This window comes from Chanos chanos, chromosome 2 (genome assembly GCF_902362185.1).
Source record: "Chanos chanos chromosome 2, fChaCha1.1, whole genome shotgun sequence".
Classification (NCBI taxonomy): Eukaryota; Metazoa; Chordata; class Actinopteri; order Gonorynchiformes; family Chanidae; genus Chanos; species Chanos chanos.
The window spans coordinates 46,646,636-46,668,353 of NC_044496.1; the positions used below are offsets into that span (position 1 = coordinate 46,646,636).

At 40.8% G+C, this 21,718-nt stretch overlaps 1 protein-coding gene across 2 annotated transcripts in view; it reads right to left on the reverse strand.

Moving 5' to 3' along the window:
* enox2 (ecto-NOX disulfide-thiol exchanger 2) overlaps window positions 1-21,718 on the reverse strand; it is a 45,879-nt gene that overhangs the window by 4,966 nt on the left and 19,195 nt on the right. The window contains exons 7-11 of one of the 2 annotated variants that reach the window (XM_030765079.1): window positions 15,347-15,453; window positions 11,339-11,453; window positions 5,661-5,851; window positions 2,653-2,793; window positions 604-660 (exon numbers count right to left, since the gene is read on the reverse strand). In XM_030765079.1, the coding sequence (XP_030620939.1) occupies window positions 604-660; window positions 2,653-2,793; window positions 5,661-5,851; window positions 11,339-11,453; window positions 15,347-15,453 (611 nt within the window). The remainder of the gene's footprint in view (window positions 1-603; window positions 661-2,652; window positions 2,794-5,660; window positions 5,852-11,338; window positions 11,454-15,346; window positions 15,454-21,718) is intronic. The other variant, XM_030765078.1, reaches the window with a different exon arrangement.

Genomic DNA, 21,718 nt, shown 5'->3' on the forward strand with positions numbered 1-21,718 from the left:
TGTTAGTACCGCTAATACTCAAGCTGTTGTTTATTGGCAGTAGCTCAAAGTCACATTATGTGTGTTTGTGTGTTTGTGTGACTGTTTACTGAGGCGGGCAGCTCAAGAGAGGTGACAGTGTGCTCCGACACAGAGGAGGCCAGGAGAAGAGGCAGCCCTGTGTGACCCAGGCGTGGCACTGCACCACTCCTCACACGCTCTACCCATGGGATCTCTGGCCCTCTCATTACCCCAGCACACTCACAGGGGCTCCGATTTCTCAACCTAGTTGTGTCAGAGTGATTTATCCTGCAACAAATAAAGTTCTCTATTGCCCTGTAATAATCTGTCATGTTGCTAGAAGAGGAGGCAAGCAGCAAGCATGGAGAGAGAGAGAGAGAGAGAGAGAGAGAGAGAGAGAGAGAGAGAGAGAGAGAGAGAGGGAGGGAGGGAGGGAGGGACAGAGAGGGACAATGAAGATAGAACATATAAAAAGTGCAAAGTAGCAGGAGCGGTGGAAGGACGGTGAGACCACAGAGGGCAAGAGGGGGTGTGATGAAGAGCAAGAGGAAGGACAGAAGAGACAGAGAAGGATAGAGGCAGAGAGAGCTCTTTTCCACTTACACAAGCTTGATTCACACTTTCTTCACTGCCTCTGTCATCCCGCTCCGCTGTCTCCAACTAGAGTCAATTAAAAAAATGAGAAGGGCAGCCAGTGAGCAACATGTCAAACCCCAACACATAAACACACAGAGAGAGAGAGAGAGAGGGAGGAGGAGAAGAGGGATAGAGATGGAGTCCATAAAGAAAAATACAGGGGAAGAGAAAAGTAACTGTGTGTGGGTGGACAGTATATAAAGTCTAACATACAGAGTTAGTTAAACAGGGTTATGGTATGTGAATGGTTTTATTTCATTGAATGAAACAACATTCCAGTGGTTTATCTTTCTGTGTGCAGTTTAATCGATGTATTAAAACGGATACTGAAAAATCCTATCTACAGCTCAGAGCCATGAGTCCTAGAGTGATTAAAATGTAGCCTTCTCATCGTTTTATTCATCAAGACTTGTTCTAAAGTTTGACCTATGAGAGTGTACAAAAGAAGGAAGGAAAACCGATAAATAACAAAAGTACTGAAGTAAGAACTCAATGTCTGTACGAGGTCACTCACGAATAAATAAAACGCAAAAAAAACACACATACGCAAGTAAGCATACACAAATAAACTCAAACACACACACACACACACACACACACACACACACACACACACACACACAAGCCTGGCCCCACAAACCTCAAACGTACAGGGAAAAACATGAGCAGGCAAATTGATTTTCCTTTCTTCCATTAATGAGATTGTTGCAGTTGATTCATCAGGGACTGTGTGCATATCGTAACTCTCCCACTGACCACGGACGGAACACTGGGGTCTAAAATACACCACCCCAATGGCAGACTACTCAAAAGAATCATTATGACACCAGGAATGATGATTTAAATAATTTTTTTTTTTTTGATAATTTAATGAATATGAATGATTCTGCCATGGGTTTTGTAAACCTGAATTCATGAATGAGGGAAAGCTTTCCCTGATAAGAGATGGCTACCTCAACGTACGGTGTTTTACAAAGCAGAGATTATCTGAAGAGTCAATATAACATAAGAGGACTACGATTAAAATATGCTACACGCACCATTCCCTTCATGTTTGCAGTAAGTTATGTAATTACATATCCAATCTGATCTGAACTTAATTTTCTGCTGACGGTTTTGCTTTGTTGTATGGGAATGATCCACCGCAGTCAACAGTGTTTCCTGAATGAGAGAGCGCCACTGAGAACAACAGTGAGACGCAGCTAACGGAAAGCGGCTTTGCTCTAGCCACTGGGCGTGGCGCATTGGCCGCGTGCCGCACAGAAACCATCCGTTTTCATTAGCGTCTGCGGCAGCTGGCGGGAGCACGCCGGCACTAATGGCACCGCATACCTCTACCCATTAAGGCTCATCACCAACTGTCTGTGGAGGGCAAAGGGCAACGGCCTGGCCAAACCTTGAGTGCGTACCCTGCATTTTAAACAGCCCGACTCTGAAAATCTAAACACGCCGTGGAACGAAAACCATCTCCTCCAAACCAGAGACAGAATGAGAGGAGAGACAGAAACGGGTGGAAACTCGTTCCTCAAGCATTCGCTGTTTCTTCAAGGGTTTTTCTGAGAACCGCGGGCCGCGTCGTTTAAATCACCGGTTCATTAAAAGGCCATGGTGAAATTCTTCCATCTGATACGCTTCCACTCATCACTCTAGAAAAATGCCCCATTATCAACATTAGATATGGCTACAACAAAAAAAAACAAAAAAACAAACAAAAAAGAAAGAAAAAAAAAAAAAAAATAAGACCCATAAACAGGAAAATATTTGCTTCACATGGAGATTCTCAGAGACAGAAAATAAGCATTCGATGCAGTGTTTACCGAGGCAATGTCCCACAACTTGTCGTACCCTCAGTAATAGGACCTCTTTGCGTTGCTATATTAAGCATTAAGCTTTAGTGCAAATACAATAAAGAGAAATAAGATAACAGCAGACTCTGCATTTAACTACCACAAGCCAATCTTTTTCCCAATTTTTCCCCCAAAGTAGAGTGTGTGTAGTAGGTGAGAGGTTACCCACAGGCAGTGTGTGTGACGTTGGAAAGGCTTGTATTTGATCTTTAAGGCTCTGCATTTGGCTTTCTAGTTGTCGTTTCTCTTCTGTGCTCTTCTCCAGCTCAGCTTCTCTCTGTTTCAGCTCTTCTCGAATCTTCAGCAATTGCTACAGACAGACAGGGAAAATTGCATTATTTAACCAACGTAAAGCTCATGGGAATGAATACAGCACATAACCTAATGATACATATTAAACACTCATCTCAAAGGCATCTCAAAGACTCTTAAATGTATTTTTCAGGTTTTACTGGCGCTCGAGCCTTGATCTGCAGTGGGTACGACTGTTCTATACACCACAGGGAAACTCTTAAATGCATAGCATTCAGATGGGCTGATGAGTCGTCTGATGGTTCCCACTGATTGGGTTCAATTCAGTAGCGTCACTGATATTTGCATTGCTTGCCATTGTTTATCTCTGTCTCTCCAACAGAATATTATGATGTAATACAAGAGTCATTTTCCTGACTCCGGAGCCTAAAATATCTGTTATAAATTAGAGAGAGGGATATTTGGACAGACCATATTTCAGCCAGTGAGCTGTAAATAAATTCAGTGCTTTGAGGAACTGTTTGTTTCCCTCTAGCAGTGCAGGTGAAAGACTAATTAAATTCACCAGCGTCTCTCTGTTTTCCATGAAAAGGCAACTGTTAAAGCATGCTGTATGTGTTGGTGAGTGAATGAGTAAGTGAGTGATTCTGTGGACATGCATACAAAAGCGCAATAACCCTCTCAGTTTTTCACATGTTACTGGACATGATGCGTTTCGTGCTGTTCCAGTGGTTAAGGTGATGGCTGTAACCACAGGGATTTCTATATACCAAGTGGTCAGGTAAACTAAGTTCTCTAGACAGACGCAATTGAACATTCATGAAAGCCACGGGCTATTTCAGCAACCTAAGCTCATGTGTTGTAACATTTCAGCTTCTGCCTCATTTCATGAATAAATCAAACTCAGCTGGTCAAGCGGGCCTGAGAGCTAATGTGAGAATAGTGTGAACGGCAAAGCAAAACTTTCATGTGTTGTGGACTATTACATGCGGGGGGGGGGGGGGGGGGGGGGGGGGGAGAAAAAAAAGAAAAAAAAAAACCCTGAACTGAGGTTTGCTTAGTGCAACTACAGATTTGCTGGATGACAGCGCGTTATTCACATTCATTCCAGATGCTTCTAACTGACTAACTGAGACGAATTGCTTAGCGAGCAGCATACGGATGTGCGTCAGGAGCCGCGTTCGTCAGACGGGGGAGGGGCCGGGGGTGGGGGCCGGGGGTGGGGGGCGGGGTCACACTGGATTAATGCCTCAGGTATGGATTGGTCATCCTCATTAAAGCTCATCAGAACTCATTAGGCCCTCCTTCCTCAGTTTCAAGGAGACTCTCTTTTTCACCTCAAAAATCCTCAGCTTGTGAGCTGGTCTTACTTCGGGATCAGTCGCTGTTTACGTGAATGAGCATGTAATCTTTATAGGTGACTATACAGTCCTGCACCTCTATCAATATATAGAAGTTTATGTTCCAGTTTCATCATACCCACAGGAGGCATTGACTGAATTCACAAGATGCAAAAACAGACCCAGGGATCTGGGGAGTAAAGTGACCTCTCAGCTCAAGGTCATGCCAAGCAGTCAACAACTCAACGGGGCAGTGAAATTCAATACAGAAGACTGCAATGAAAAATCTCTATTATCTCTAAATAAAGTATCATACCACAGTAAATGCTTGACCGAAATGACTTAATTTTGGGAGTTAAAAAAAAAAAACAAAAAACAAAAAGTAGACTAAAAAATTAAGTCTGAACACGTGGATACCTTCCATCTAATACCAATAAACTTCTCATTTCCACAGAATGTTCCTGTAAATAAATACCTTATTTTCACTGATGCATCAGGCTTAAGCTGGGCTGTGCAGTATAATCTGCTCTGATATTGAGCTGGTGTCAGAACTCTCACTCAAAACAACACTTACTCATCTGAGAGGCTGAGCTGAGCAACAATAAGACTGCGAAGACAGTTGTCCATGTTCACTTAAAAGACTATTCTAATTTACTGTTAATTTATGTTTAACACGCACATGTTGTATATGTCTGTGTATGTGTGTTTAGTTTATGTGTGTGTGTGTGTGTGTGTGTGTGTGTGTGTGTGTGTGTGCGTGCATGCATATGTGTGTGTGTGTGTGTGTGTGTGTGTGTGTGTGCATGCATGCATACGTGTGTGTGTGTGTGTTAATTTTGGCAGGTGATTTTGATTTAGTCTTAGTTTCAGTCTTGACTAAAATACATATTCGCTTTTGTCATATTTTAGTCATTTGATCATTATTAGTTTTATTCTAGTTTTAGTCAATGAAAACGACAAGCTTTAGTTAAATTTTAGTCGAATGAATTTGTCATCAACGTTACCAAGTCAAGTGCACAAGAAAACATAGCTGTCTGCTTCTAGCTAACAAAGTCAAGCCTATAAGTTGATTTTGGTAAAAGTATAACTTTTCTTATCATGTATTTCTTGGTGGTGCATCTTCAAATGCCTCTTGAGGTTTGAGGTATTTTTCCCACCGATTTTGCACCCACATTGTTTGCAGAGGGTTTCATTTTCAGTTGTATTATAGCTAAATTGTGTCAAATATCTATTCTTTTTCCTCTTCCTAGAGTAGCCATGATATGAGTTGCCAAGTTAACGTTAGTTAAAATGTTTAACGTTCAATTTCCAGATGAGGGAGGACATAATTGCTTGTCCATTCATCTGTCTCTGACAATATCGTCTCATCATTATTCGTCAACAAAAATGGTGATATATTTCGTCACAGTTTTTTTTTTTATTTTCAAAGGTGCATTTTTATTTAGTTATCATCTCACTTTCGTCGGGAAAAAATGTTCGTTGACGAAATTAACACTGGCGTGTGTATATGTGTGTGTGTGGTGTGTGTGCGTGCGTGTGTGTGTGTACGTGTGTGTGTGTGTGTGTGTATGTGCAGTTCCTGTACCTTTTGCATCCCCTGCAGAGCCTGCTGCAGGAAGCTGAGCTGTTGCTGGCGGGTGGTGTCCTCGTCACTGCGCTGTGGCTGAGCTTTGCCCTGCTCTTGTTTCAGCAGCTCCACCTCATTCCTGTAGGCATCCAGCTGACATCTCAGACTGTCGTTTTCCTCCTTTAAGGCCTCCACCTGTGCTAGAGGGCCTGACAGAATAGGAGAGAGGGAGGGAGAGAGAGAGAGAGAGAGAGGTGAAAAACAATAAGATAAAGGAGTTCCACGGGGAACAGAGAGCAGAGACAGTTTTTCAAGGAGACAGGCATGGGTAGGCAAGGGATGATAACCCATTTCAAGGTATATTGCAATTTTACAGTCATATCATTTCGAGACCTCTGAAATTTCCTCCTTTCATGAAATCTTAGTCTAAGCTTTGTACAAACAGGGCTACATTTCCAACAAGGTCTTTCATGAAGAACCAACAAATTAAAAAAAAAAAAAAAATCTATATATACTTTTAAAATAGTTTTAATTATGCTTGCATTTCCTCAATACAAGAATCTTTCCCAAAAAGCATCTGGAAATTCCCACTGAGTGACAGTGTTGTTTCAGGTTAGTGCTGTTGTAATCTCGTGCTTAACTGTAGCAGAATGTTGGTTTGAATCAAATGTGCAATCAGAGTGGTGGGAAAGACATGGTAACTATGTGAAGACAGTAACAGTAAGACAGGGAGATACAAACAGCACAGCTAAAAGGGAATGGGTCATAAGAAAGAAAGGAAGGAACAGAGGGATAAGAAATGAAACAAGAAGAAAACGAGAAAGCAAATTCTCATTTGAATTTGAAAGACTTCTTGAGGGAAACCATCACGAGACCAGAATGGAGGGGCTTTCGGCATCATTGCCTCCTATGCTGCTATATGTCTCAGGCTAATTAGAGAGGATTACATGGTGAAAAAACATTACTTAATACTCAACTTAATCTTCCATGTGTGTTGCTATCAAACAGCAGTAATTAAAAATAATTCAGTGAGGCTTTTAAAAATGTCAAATGATCAAGAAGAAGGAGAAAAAAAACCAAAAAAAACCCCAAAACAAACCCCAAAAAACAAACAAACAAAAACCCTCCCCCAAAACTTATTTCTTGCCAGCACAAGATCTTGACATGGTAGACAATTTGCCATTCTCATGTTTAATTGATCTCAGATTCATTTGAATGGCATGTCTTTTAAGGCTGGTTTACAGACCTCTCATTAGTCCAACACGTCTAACAACGCAAAGCACAGCAAGAAACCCACATTCAGCAATACCAGCAGCTGCAGTGTAGAAGAATTGTTAAAAGCGCTCTTTTGGGTGGGTTTGCGAGTATGAAATGAAGATCTTTGTTGAAACTACAGATGGCTCTCATGCTACTCTTGCTCAGTCCTGAAGTAAATGAATCAACTCCTCTGATAAAACTGATACGGCACACAAGAACAATGCCTGAAACATGCTGCAAATTCTTAGCAGCCTCTTAAAGCTCATGGTAAGACCTAGTCAAAGACAAAATCCACAATTATAATTTGTTAATAGGCCAAAAAAAAAAAAAAAAAAATCATACAACATTAACTTGCTGCTTTGCTCTCGTCAGGAGATCACGCACCGATGAAGCTCTCCTACTCTATTTCAAAACGTAAATGCCCCATTCACACGCACACACAAAAATGTTGTGTATTTAATTACAAAGAGGTATTTGATAAAATGGGTCCATACGGACCAGGTAAACTTTCCTTTAAAGTGTTCCACAGACCTATGACAGGAGCTGGACCATGCTGCCTCGGCCATGCTGTTGCCCTGCAGAAGGGAAGCTAGGGAATGAGGGCTTGGCTGTTTGACTGACTGAGGCTGAGAGATAAGGCAGGAGTGTTTGAGCAGCGCTTAGTATAGGCAGCATGCTCAAATACTAATGAGTGCTATATCTCCTAAAACGTACAGAGAACTCCAGTGTCATCCTGCTCAAACGACTGTGAGTGTGTGTGTGTGTGTGTGTGTGTGTGTGCGTATGTGTGTGAGAGCAGGTAAAACATACATTCTGTATTAATTGATTAGGGAGCTTTATCCAGTTGCTACCCAGAGCAGTGAACTGACTCACCTTCTACAGTGTGGCAGGGTTGCCCAGTCGACCGGAACGACAGTGCTCTGAGGCACTGATAGAAATGAAAAGAGGTTCTATACACACACTGCACGGCACACTCATCCTGTATGCACTTGGCAATGACCAAAGATTAAAACTGCAGCGATGCTGAAGACTGGACCAGAAACATAGGTGGTCTTACTTCCTAATATGTACTGGCTGTGCAAAACACATTACCAAGTTTAAATGTTGATTAGTGGGAGAAGAGCGAAATGAAAACAGACGTTCAATCCCCACATAAGTTGCAGTCAGAACTGTCAGATGTGATGCACTAGATGTGGAAAAACAACAACAAAAACAAACAAACAAACAAAAAAAAAACAACAACAACAAAAAAGAACAAAAACAGATAAATTGTATGGTGGCGGGGGTGGTTTGAAGTACCCTTGCCACCAGCCCCGTGGATCCCATGGCATTTTAACTTAAATACCATCCATTCAAGCATCAGACAACTCATCTGACAGTGATTGTTATCATTGTTCTCTTATGACCAAGGTCAGTCACAAACAGAAGTGTGCATAAAAATGGTAAATGAGTGATTACATTTGCATACATCTGGAAGCTGTTCAGAATCCCTGTCATATTGGAAAAACCTCGGACATTGTGCTGCTGCAAACTGGAAAAAAAAAAGGAGCAGAAGGTTTGCAGGGCCAACAGGGGCACCGTTTTTTACCTGCCACAGGGAAAAAGGGCTGACAGCTAGGAGGGTTGATGGTCCCCAGGTGCTCAGAAGAAACTGACAAGCCTTTTTAATGATTTGAACACAATCCCTTGGCCCTTTCCTACCTGCTAAGCAGCCGTGTAACAGCTCCAGTGCAGAGCAAACACTAATGGCACTTCAGTGGTGACCAAAACAAACCCAAATGAGCTGAATGAGCAGCTGGCAGAAACATTTTCAGCTGTGTCTGCCACGTTCTGGCAGCCAGAGGGGATTATGGGAAAATAAAAATAAAGTAACTGCTCGAGTCCATAATAGTATCAGCTCTTAGTTTTTATGTGTTTTGAGTGTGATCTGCCTACTGAGGGCATTTCTGTTGACAAAGGAGAGGAGGCATATTAAGAAAAGAGAGCTGCTGGTGAGAAAGCAAAGGTAGTCTCCACCAAACACATCACTGCCCACATTATACCCTTTGACCTTGCCTTGTCCCCATCATAACTTCTGCATCCGCCCAGCTGACAAACCCAGCAGCGACACGAATTACCAGCATTTTGTGGTGCGCTACTGTAATGAATTTGCCCCGGGCTGGCTCTGAACTGCTGACCTCAGGGAAGGGGTCCAGAAGCTCAAGCGAACAAGTTCCTGGCTTGAATCAACAGAACAATCACCAGGACAGCTTTTGAGGGAGGGGGAGGTTAGCCACGGCATTGCCTTCAACTGGATCACTTCTCCCACGCGATCACTACGATGTTTGTGTGTTTATTTGAGCTAAGCGCTGATGATGTAATAAAGACACAGTGAACTGTGAATGCAGAGCATTCAGTTGGGTTTTATGCTGTAAGTAGACTATGTCTGAACTTATGCACAGGTCAATAACAGACCCCTTAGTGCAGCGGAATATACAATCTCCTGAACTCTCAAAATCTGTTCTGCATCGACCAGACAAGTTCACAGTACATTTTCCATGAGCTCCATTTGGCTGTAAGTAAACCTAGATGCTAAAAAGTGCATCGGGGAGCATAGTATTTGCTCTTTTAAACCAGAGAGAGAGCAGAGAGAGAGCCATTAAACAGCCATAGTCATTGCTTGGGTTTAATTTGACCACTCAGGAGAGAAAATTAGCTCACTGTTATTTGTCTTGGTAATTTTATAACACCGTGCAATCAGAGCATGGAGAGTTTCCCATAAATTCATTTAATTATGGTCTTGGGCTGGTGAGTTAGGTGGTCAAGGGTCCAGGTGAGAACATTGTTTTTGTAAGGCTTAGGTGGGTAATGGAGGTGTAGTCTACATTTCTTGGTGGTTGCATTAGAATTGGCCATATATTTGTTGATAATGTCTGGAATAGCTGAAGTCTAGTTCTGTGTTTAATTTCTTCTATTTCTAGAGTTTATTTCCGTGCCTAATACAGAGAGGGACTAAACCACCACTTATACTTTGGTTGCGTCTGCGTTTGCCAATTTGCCAGGACACCAAAGCTGTAATGGATCATAATATGGTTACGCTAAGGCGATAGGGTAATGAACTCAGCATTGTGTAACAACTGAATCAGTGTGATGAGGTGAACATTGCTGTGATGCTGGACTGTTTTCCCTTTCACTGGGCTTACCAGAAGAGATAAACAAAGCCAGAGAAACAAAGTGAGAAAAGGTAGTATAGACTGGACAATTTTTGTACTTGTCAAAAGCACTACACAGGCCACATCTCTCTCAGAATGAGGGACATGACAGGGATAGGGGAGTAACTATGTACAGAGTGGGTTCAGAAAGACAGCTGTGGGTGCAAATGTGGATATATTTCCCCAAATCTATTGTGCTGACTAGTTAGACTGCTTCATTCAAATACTGACTGTCGTCTACCAAGCATGTCCTGCGTGTAATATTCCTTTTATTGCCGGTCTTCTGAGGAACAGAAAAGATGTTTTTTGGTTATATTATTGGTTATTTATGCTTTATTGGTTATTTGCTTGGTCGGCTCCGTTTTTATTTTTAGCCACATTACACTGAAGGACAGTGATAATGAAAAATTCCTGGAGCTCCAATGAAAAAATATATTTTTTGGTTTGTCACTTTCTTTTCTTTGTTATTACTTAAGGGAATACAAATTGACAGCACTGAAAAGAGCTTTGCTTTCAAATGAAGCTCAAATGCTCCAACGGTGCTGAAAGCAACGTTAATATGAAAAGACTTGTATGTTTGTATTGAAAAGACTGATACAGTGTTTGTGTTGTCTTCTAGTTTTAGTAATGTACATTTCAGTTTTATAGCCCCTTTGCAAAAGTTCTATCACTTAAATTTATTTTAAAAAGTTTGTGGGTGGCATAAAAAAAGTTTCACTGCTGTAATGTTTGTTTAAATTTCTTTCAATATGCGCGAACTTCCAAAAAGCAATTGAAATTGCTTTTAGATGCCAATTTATTTTTGGTTATTTAATCGTTTAGAATCATATCTGTTTGCTGTTCTCGCCAATGAGCAGTTCTGATAATGCAAAATGACCCTTAATTGTTGATTTTTCTGCTATTTTCCTTTGTCTAAGATAAACATTTACTCTGACCGGTCAGTCTCAATGGCTGAACTTACTGTCCAAGTCATATAGGTCCTATACAAGTCGTATAAAAATAGAGAATGACAAGGTCAGTTTATAGTGTGATGAAAGAAAAAATAGCACCTCATTAACACTGCTACGATTAAGAAACCCTTGGCTGACAAGGAAGGAAAACATGTTGACAATGAGTCTGTCTTCTTTTTCAAAGCAAAGATCTGGCTGTTGTAATACAGCGTTGGACTGAGGAGGGTAAAAGCCTGTTGGGTGACCTAAGACTGTTGGCAGTGTAGAAGTGTAGGAGTTCATCTGAGGACTACCATACCTGAGTCATCAGAGTCTTTGCTGTCTGGAGCGTCCTCCATGTCATCATCTGACATCTCCATTTCCTCTTCTCTCCGGATGCCCATCAGCTCATCGTTATGAATGTTTCTGATCTCCTGTTGAAGAGACAAGGCAAAGATCGATGGCATTTAAAAAACAACTACTGAGGTGTTTTCCCCTCTTACTTTCATGTGTATCTGAAGCGCACGGGCTGGAAGAGACACCCAGTCCGGTCCATAAGCATCTAAAACATTTTCGACAAGTATTACGTTGAGACCAGATGGCACTAAGTTGGCCTATACATAGAGGAAAAAAGGCAGGCTGCCCTTGTTCACTCACATTACCTTGTTCAGGCACATTAACCCAGTGGACAAGCTTAGTGGTGGGTCTTTTTAATATCTTTTCATTTGTGGGTCACAGTTAGCCTGGGCCAGATGTGAATATAGAGCTGCCTGGGGACTATAAGGGTGAGGGGGGCAGTTGAAGCAGATGTCTAGGCCTGTGTGCAGCCAGCCAGAGCACCTGAACGTGAAGCTCTCTACTTAATGAGGCTTGCATAGTGAGGAAAGACTTTCTATGCCAAAGCTCAATATTGTCACAGAGGGAAGAGAAACATACTTTTCAAAAAACAAACAAAAGGCCTGGCATAAACACAACCATCTGTCCAGCATCGTTCAACACATGATCTCATGAAGAGATACAGGGTTCAAACAGGTAGTGAAAAACAAACAGACGCATCTGTCCAGTCACACACACACACACCCACACACATACACACACACACACACACCCTCAGAGAGAGAGAGAGAGAGAGAGAGAGAGAGAGAGAGATAACTTCTCTTTGGGCATAGACCACAGGCACTGCAGGTTTCTTTTCAGCAGGCATGGACATCAAGAACAAGTAGTTAAGTACATTTTTTACATTATTTGTGCATAATTCAAGTGGTTCATTTTCAGGTATTCAAACTTTTACCAAGATTCAGCTTCCTGTACTTTGATGTGTGGTTTGAATTTCACAACATTTCTCAGGCTTTGAAACATGATAAAATGTGCTGCGAAAGTAAGTGCAAATGATTTTAAAATAAATTGGAAGAGCAGAAGCATTTAAAAATGATATGAATGGAGCTCTATGTACATGTACTTCATTATTTGTTTGAAGAACTATCACATTTCTGTAGTCATACAGAATGTCCACAACTTTTTTGCGAAGAAGCACCCTTCGGTTTAGACATCTAGGCTCTGAAACCAAACATAAAGGGCCACAGTGCAGGCTCATTCTCAGGTGCATGGACAACAAATTACCTGTCGTAGTCAACTGCACAGAATAACAATCAAGTACCAGAAATTAATGGAAGTATTTATACATACAGTTAAATTATAGGCAGAACTTATCAAAACGTGACAGGCGTAATGGAGAGCCAAGATAACTCCCTACAGGACACATTATGCCTGAGAGATGGTCTGTGACAGTAAAGTGGTGCTGGTGTCTGACAAGAGGAAGGTTTAACTCCGGCATTAAAATGGATCAGTGAGTGTGCAAACAGCTCAAAAGGTGAGGGAGCTGAGGCAAACACCTTTATCAAGGGGACTGACTCAGATTAATTCTATCTGTCCACAGTTTTCACTCTGTTTCAGATCTGAACACAGACTGCAAGCTTCAGATAGTACCATCCGGGTGGACCAGTCGGGGTAAGCCTGATTAACAGAAGGGATTTCTCCTGCTCTGTTCAAAGTCCTGATGCTAACTACTGAGCCCAGGGAATAGGCAAAACAGCGTAAACACCAAATAAGCAAAAATGACATGTAAACACGGCCTCAAACTGTAGTGGTGTTTTTGTTTGTGTTTGAATTTTTTGTTTGAATTTCCCCCACCCCCTTTGAATCATAATAAATTTGTCTTTACTGAAATAAGTCCTATTCTAAAATTAGCTCAGTTTATCTGGTTTCATCCTTCTAAGGAGTATAATTTTTCAAACTGTTAAACACAGAAGAAACAGCACCATGGTACTATTTACTTTGCCTCTGTTTTAAGCCGTAATTTGTTTGACACAGACTATGTAGTTGGGTCATCAAGCTAAGATTTGTGAATGCTTCTGGCAAACATTAACAGAAAAATGCCTGATACTCATCAGACACAAACCATTTGGCCTATTGCTCATCCTGCCCTGCAGTCTGGCAGGCCATGCTGGAGGTTCCACGGGAATGCAATTATTGCTCAATTAACACGCTGAAATTACAGGGAAATGAAAATAACAGAACTCACACATCATAAAAGACTGGAAGAGTCATATTTCTTTTAAACAAGTCAAGATATCAGGCTCTTAAAGTTTCCTTTAAATGCAGTGAAATTGTGCTCACGAATGGCCGAAAGCCCCCCCCCCCCCGGCTTACTAATTGCGAATGTACTTCAGTGAAGAAGTGTGGAAACAACCAGTGCTTTTCTAGGAGGAAATATGAAAACAGAGAGACGACTGTACCAACATTATGTAGATCTGTCGAATGAGTGTCACACTCATGTGAAGGAAATGGGTTAACCGTGCTCTACGTGCTAACAATAAATGAACAAAGAATGTATGAAATCTGTTCACAATATAGAAACTCTGAAGTGACTGGTGAACTGGATTACTGAAAGCACATTAAGGAAACAGTTATTGAAAGCATATGATAAACTAGGATCACGAAATCCTACTTCTAGAAAACACAAGTCTTAAGTTCTCAATACCTACCTTTAGCTGATGAGAATCTCTTTGACCACAACCTACCTGCATTTTTACACATACCTTAATATCAGAGCAAACCCCTCAAGGACACACAGTAATTACTCAGTGGCAGACAAGAACCAAGGGCTTATGAATTATTACCTAACACAGAACTACAAATCACACAGCACTTAACCTCAGGTTAATATCTTCCATTTGTAAAGCCTTCACAAATGCTTCATAATTTGTCAATATGTTTCCCAAAAAGATTTACACATGGCAGGTGAAATCATCTTTAAGTCAACAGTTGTGCTTGCTGTGCAGTTTTTGGATGATGCATGATGATGCTTTGACAAATGTTTGGCAACATTTCTAAAATGACATGCCATTGTATCTGAAGGCTTTATAAATGTCTACTAGCTACCTCCTGCCAAGTTTTTACATACAGACCTGTCTTTCCTCAATTTGAATAGTAATTGTTTATTTACCGTCTTTGCTGTTTTTAAATAACATTCCTCCACCTGTTTTGAGATTGGGCTTCTACCAATTAGATACAAAAAAAATCTCAACCCTGTCCACGAGAAATAATGCATTATTGCTGGGTGTCTTCTGATAAAATGTACAAGACACGGCAGTTGCACAAACATGTCTTAAGGGTTGCACTACAAACAGCCATGAGCCTGTCTGATGTTGTTGAGTATTCAAACAGGGAGATGAATACACTGAAAACTGTTAACGCTGATTGTTTTTCAGGATAGATCACCCAAATGTGCAACAAAATGTTAAAATCTGAGTTTTCTCTAAATTATGAGCTGGTGAGTGGTGCTTTTATGACTATTGATTTTCAGGCTGTATTCAACTACACATCCTCAGGGTACTGTTTCAGAAAAGTGTGTGATGAAGGCTGGAGACACAGTTGAAGTATGCACAGTTTATTTCTGTCTAATGGTCTTGTATGAGTGAATACTCACTCAGGTGTGTTACCTGCCAGAGGGCCTGGGCTAGGAGCTCAGGCAATCTCCAGTGAATAAAATGAGAATTTCAACTCAGTCAAGCATTAGTTTCTGATACCCTGGTTAACTCCCATTTAATATAGTACTGCAGAGAGCCGATGCACTCTACAAACAGTGGTTGTGAGGGAAAGGAGCAGAGGTGTGGATGGAAAGGACAGGAAGAAAAGAAGAACATGATGAAGAGTGCTCAGAGATTGTCACAGTCACAGTTTGAGAGTTCAAAGACATGTAAAAACAGAAAAAAAACAAAACAAAAAAAGAAAAAAAAAAGAAAAAAAAAACAATTGAATCACCAACCTCAGCTTGCTTGCGCCACATGTCCAGGTTCTTGCGTTGGGCTTTGGAGAAATGGTCCCATGCCTTTTGTTTGGAAGCAGCGCGGAATACAGACACAATCTGCTCAACTGTAGCGGGGGATGCAGTGGCCAGTTTGTACCGTCCAAAGAGAGAGAGAGAGAAAAGGGGCAATTGGGAAAGAGCAGAGGAGTGAAAAAAGTGGAATCAGGATGGAGGGCAGTAATGTTCTTTACCCCTATCATCCCTCTCCGGAACACTGTGGTGTGTTTGAGAAGCTGACACTGAATTAAGGGATGGGATTTGATGAGGAGGTGGAATATCAACCCACCATGAAGTGACACCTTTTGATGCTTGAAACAAACAAACAAAAAACACCATCTTGTGATGCATGAAAACCTTGTGGCCAGGAGATGGCTCCTTACAAAACCAAATCAGGCCCCATTTGGCGTTTTGTTAAAAAAAAAAAAAAAAAAAAACCTATCCAAAATATTTTGCTCAGCTCATCTACTTCTCCACTGGAAATGACCGTCTTCTGTAAGCTGTTCCTACAACATTGTCCCTTTGGAGAAGCAGAGATACTCCATCGAGAATTAACAGGTTGACCAAGTGTGCAAGTGACTTCTTTACTGTTACTTCAAAACATAATTTTCCCTAGGGGTTTTTTTTTTTTCTTTTCTTTTTGAGATAATGAGTTTTTCTTTTTTTAAATTATCACAAAGCCCTTCACCCTCATTAATGCTTAAAAGCTCCAGATGTAGAATCAAAGCCTTGCTCAGCTTTTCAAAAAGCAGGTTAAGTTACAATCAGATAAGATACATTTTTTGAAGCAGTTCACCTAATTACTTTGTGTAGACTAGGTAGGATGCTTTGCTCATGTCAGCTCATTAGATCTACTCGGCATGATACTGACTCACCTACTCAGACATTGAAAAATTTGATAAGTGGAAACCTGGGAGCACAAGAATAATTTAAACGACAATCGTTTGCCACACAAACGTAAATAATATTGGGCAGTAGTGTATAATTTTGTCAATTTTACCCGCCACTGTGACATGATCAAAAAGAGCTAGTGTTGGCATTTCTTATTATAAGAACACACACACACACACACACATATAATTTTAATTAATTAATTAAAAGAGATAGTTGTGAACCTTCCTGTTGATTGGCTGACACAACATAACAACATTCTTGCTGTCGTAGCAGCTAAGCTCTCTGATGTGGCTTGGAATAACATCACCGAGCCTATGATTAAAAAAACAAAAAAAACAAAAAAAGCACTACAATGACATGATGTTATAGGAATTAGTGTTTTTACACTGCCCTAGTGTTGAAGCTGTCTGATGTGGGCTTAGAAGAGAGGGAAAATTGAGTCCATGAGTGGGCATAAATTGTGTGGCTCACTATTCATGTCCTTGACATTATTTTAAATAACCACAGTAATAAATAAATAACCGTTTTATTAAAGGCATGAGAGACTGGTATATTGTGAATGTGGTCACATCTGGTATCTATCTGAAAAAGAGCATAGCAGCTGTCTCTGCTTCTTGGCAATATATCACACATTGGTTGGAGACTAAAGCATGAGAATTTCATTTCTGAGTTACTGACTATTGATGAGCACCTATCCATGTGTGCTAACTGGTGCCATTCTTCCAATGTCTCTTTGTGCCAGTGTACGCTAGTTTCCCACATAACAGCATGACCACAGCATGTGGAGACTGGGTAGGATCTCCAGGACTGACTGCGATCGATGCACGCACACACACACACACGCGCACACACACACACGCAGACACATAGACACAGTCACAGACACAGACACAGACACAGACACAGACACACACACACACACACACACGCAGACACATAGACACAGACACAGACACAGACACAGACACACACACAAAGTGTATTAAAATTTCTGCTTAACATATCATTGAAAGCTTCTTTGCATTTGCACTAGTGGCAAGTCAGTCTCTTTTGAAAACCACTAGTCAAGAAGTAGTTAATACTGAAGCCCTGCCAGGAAGTGTGAAGTTTTAGCACTATTCATACCTATACAGAGAAATACAAGGCTACACCCTTTTACATTACTAATACCAAATATGTGAGCTTGTGTATGCCAGCCTAACCCACACATCGCTGGGTTTGATAATCAAGCAGAACACTGTGCCTGTGTGTGCATTTACATGGAAATGCATTTGTACACATACAATAAAAAGGAGTGTCTTAAATAAATATGAAGTAGTGCTGGCACCAGTGAACAAACATCAAATGTTCTGTGCGAATTGTGAATTAAGGTTTAAAAACGAATTAGGTTAGAGGTTGTCCTCACGACCAGTATGTTTATACCTTAAGAAAAATATTGACTCAGGGATCAGAGTAGCTCTCTTTACATCAACAGGGAGATTTGAAACTCAGAGGGTTTGATCATCTTGAAAGACACAACACTTGATTGAGAGACTGAAAAAAACTACCTTGCCTTATCTATCGTAGCAAATACTGGAGCATTAGCTTGAATTATAGTTCTGAGTTTGACAGCAGGCTCTTGGTAGCACAGTATGTCTGTCTGATTATGTACAAAGGAAAGAGCTACATTGATATTCCTCTAGAGCTGTAACTTCTCCATGATGTCTAGGAAGACAGGCTTTGCACAGTTGTTTTTTTTTTTTTTGTTTTTTTTTCCCCTTCTCTGCCCCAACTCCTCTACTCCATCTCTTTCCCCACAAAGGGGGTCTTAATAAACCCTGGGGAGTCAATAAGACTGCCAAAGTTCTGTCTGAAGCATAGGCATGCTCTAGTGAGAGCACCGAAGCCAGATCAATACTGACCTCAGCATCCTTTAATTTGATGGAAGAGATCGACTGAGAAGGCAGGGGAGAGAACAAGTTTGTGCCTGGGTGTGCAGATATCGTAGGTGTGTATGTGCACGTGTGCGTGTATGTGTGTGCGTTTGCCTCTATGCACACATGTGTATCTTTAATTCAGAGAGAGGGAGAGAGAGAGAGAGAGAGAGAGAGAGAGAGAGAGAGCTTTCATGCATACACCTGAATGTGACAAAATGAGCAGATGGAAGCTCTGATTAAGAATATTGGGAAACCTGGTCTTGTCATTTACTGAATCTCTGTCAACTGACTGGCATACTAGACATTCAATCTGTTAACAGGTATTTAAACAGGGTTCAAGCAAACTAGTAGTTTAATGCAAAAGAACAAAATGTTTGATCTTTATTTCCTTGAAGATTTGCAAATTTAGTTTCAGTCTAATCTGAGGTTAGTAAATTTTATCCAATATTTGCCTTGTTCAATGTAGTTTAGTTTATTGTTTCTTATGTACTTCTTTCAGGCTCCAATTCCTTTATCTTTTTTCATTTACTTAAGGAAATGGAAAAAATGGAATGGCAGTACCTACATGCACTGTCTCACTGTTACTTTGACAAGCCTGGAGATTTTAATAGGCTGTGTTGTAAATTTATATGCATAAGATTGATGTATATGTGTGCTAGAAATTTGTCTGCCAGCAGTACAGTAAGACTGAGTAGGACTATATGCTTGATTGTTCTGTCTGCATGGACAACACAACGTTGCAGTGATTACATCTTTTTTCTTTCTTAGCTTGACTGGCCACTCTGCTCTCTCTCATGACAGCACAGAGAAGTTATTACAATGCTAATGCAGTTATTCTTGACAGATTCACATGAAATCTTTCTGTCTGCTTGCACCTGATAAAAAAAGCAGATCATGCCCAAGCAGCTGTGAATGGCATCGCTTTAAAACAAGGAAAAGCATTTTCTGTTAAACTGAATAACTGTACTGCTAAGGGGGAAAAAAGACTACATTTCACCACAGCGAGATAATGCATGAGTGGAAGAATTGACAAGACATGTGTAGGCTGTATGATTAGGTTGATCAGAGTCAATTATTCCATACATTTATCAATTTTGAATCACTCTTGCTTTCTTGAAATGTTATTTTCAAGTATACTAAACAACAAGAACTATCTGAAGAACCTCACAAATAGCAATTAGTGGTGGATTGGGAAAGACCCTACTAGTGACTAGTGGTCACACACAGACACACACAGACACACGCACACAGACACACACACACAGACACACACATGCACAAGCAACAAAGATCACTAGCATAAACAGGCAGGTAAATTGAGTATCTCGACAAAATGTGGCATTTCTTTTTTTTTTTGAAGCATAGCATCCATGGATTCCAATTTGCAGCAAGGGAAAAGATAAAACTCGTAAATATGTATGCGCCCATTGTTTGTAAACCCGCTGTGTGGGATATCATAGTTTGTGGTGACATTTGTATAACTGGGAGAGGAAACAGGCTCGTGGCGAGAAATATGTGATTAGTGACACTGGGGGGAGAGTGGCATTACCCAGACGTAGCCTGCAGGAGTCACAGACAGACCGCACGGTCACACAGCGAGGTCTTTCATCTCTCTACACCCCCCCCTCCCTCTGGAGGCTCTATGACAGTGCCCTACAGACGCACACAGCAGGCACACTGCACTGCTCAAAAATCATCATCTCAAAAACGTGATCATCTGCATAGACTCAGGAGTGCTTGCTCTCTCCTATAAATGTGCAGTGGCCAAGTGTACATCATTTCTGAGAAACAGGCTCTGGGCATTAACATTTCTGCCCTTGCTGACAGGAGAAGTAAACTTTTTCAACTTAAAAGCAGTGAGTATACTTTCACTATATAAAGGAGAAGGTTCTGGGTGTATCCATTACTCTGTACAGATCATCCTGCAAGCAATCAATCTACGTATTGATCAGGTGGCAGTGTAGTATGGATTACAGGGCCTGGTCTTTTTACAGTATCCTGCTCGCTAAAAGGCATGTCAGTTTATCTCTCGGAGACCTGTCGGAAATCGTTCAATGAGCCTCCTCAGGCCTGGAATACAGTCCCTGTTTGTTTTTGTGTGGGGGCTACTTACTTTAACTCAGTGGTCATCCTACCCACATCAGGTCTGCTGAGTCCAGAGACCACTTCAAACTGGTGTCAAAAATTAACTATTCATTAAAAACTTCAACTACTCATGCCACTTACTATTTCAGGTGATGCGACACACATATACCCTACCTGGTTCTGCATTCAGTCCAAGACTGGCAAAGACCAAAGACCGCTGAAAGACTTACCTTCTCTCTCATTAGTGTTGGTGTGCCACAACATGAAAACAAAATCACACATCACTTAAGACCAAACCAGAAGAGTAAAGAAAACCAACAAAAAAAAAAAAAACAAGAAAAAAAAAAAACTCAAGTGGGATTATCATAGAGATGGTGCTTTAATATAACGTGTTGCCCTGTTACTTAGATCAGAGTCATGTTGAGGCCACATTGGGGAAAAAAAAAAGAAAAAAAAAAGAAAAAGAAAAGAAAGACTGCTCTAGAACTGATCACTTTTGTTGAATGCTGTAACTGCAGTTTAACAGTGTGTGATTGAAAATCTATCCGCGGCATTTTTTTTGGACATTCCTGAATAAAAAACATGTTACTGTCACCATCTACTTACTGAAGAATTCTACACCTGCGCTTAAACGTGTAAGTGACATATTTAAAGTGACTTTGTCTGTTAAACATAATGTTTATGAGATCCCAGAACATAAAATTTATGTCAATGTTGCGTCTGTGAAATGCAGTATGTGTAAAAAAGAAAAAAAAAAAAATCCTGTCACAGTGTGGGCTTAAGCTACATATGGCACTAAAAAACAAACAAAGAAAATTTCTTTTTTTTTTTTTTCCATATTCATATTGTCTCTGTAGTCAAAGAGGGGTGAAAGTAACGGGAAAATGTAAGTAAAGAGCAAACATACAAAGACACATGAGTACTGGCACAGAGTGTCGTGTGCAAACAGTAGAAGACAGAACGCAGTAAGCCATGTAGATATGATCTTATAGATCCCGCAGTTCTGGGGGAGGAATGCGTCATTCTCACTCTTTCCTGAGAGAGTTCATTAGCAAGAACCAACGATAATGATGTGGGACTGACTGAAGCATAACATACCTCTTCATGTCCCTAATCCTCAATCTACATCACTCAGAACAGAACCCGCAGGCTGACAACAATGTCATTATTCAGACAAATCCTGAAAACTCTTCTCCCAGCTATTTACGATAAAGAAAAATCAACCCTTATCAAAATGAACATATTTAGAATTCGTAAGACTCCTTCCTCCCGGTCGAATGTAACCATCCGTATTCCCACAGACACTGTTTTCTAAAGTGCCCTGAACTCTGTGCCTAGTGAGGTATGAGAGAGTGCATGTTCCATGAGGATGACAATCCTGTTTCGTTTCTCTAGGCAGTTGATCTACCATGTATGCTTTGCAGTCTTTCAATATTAC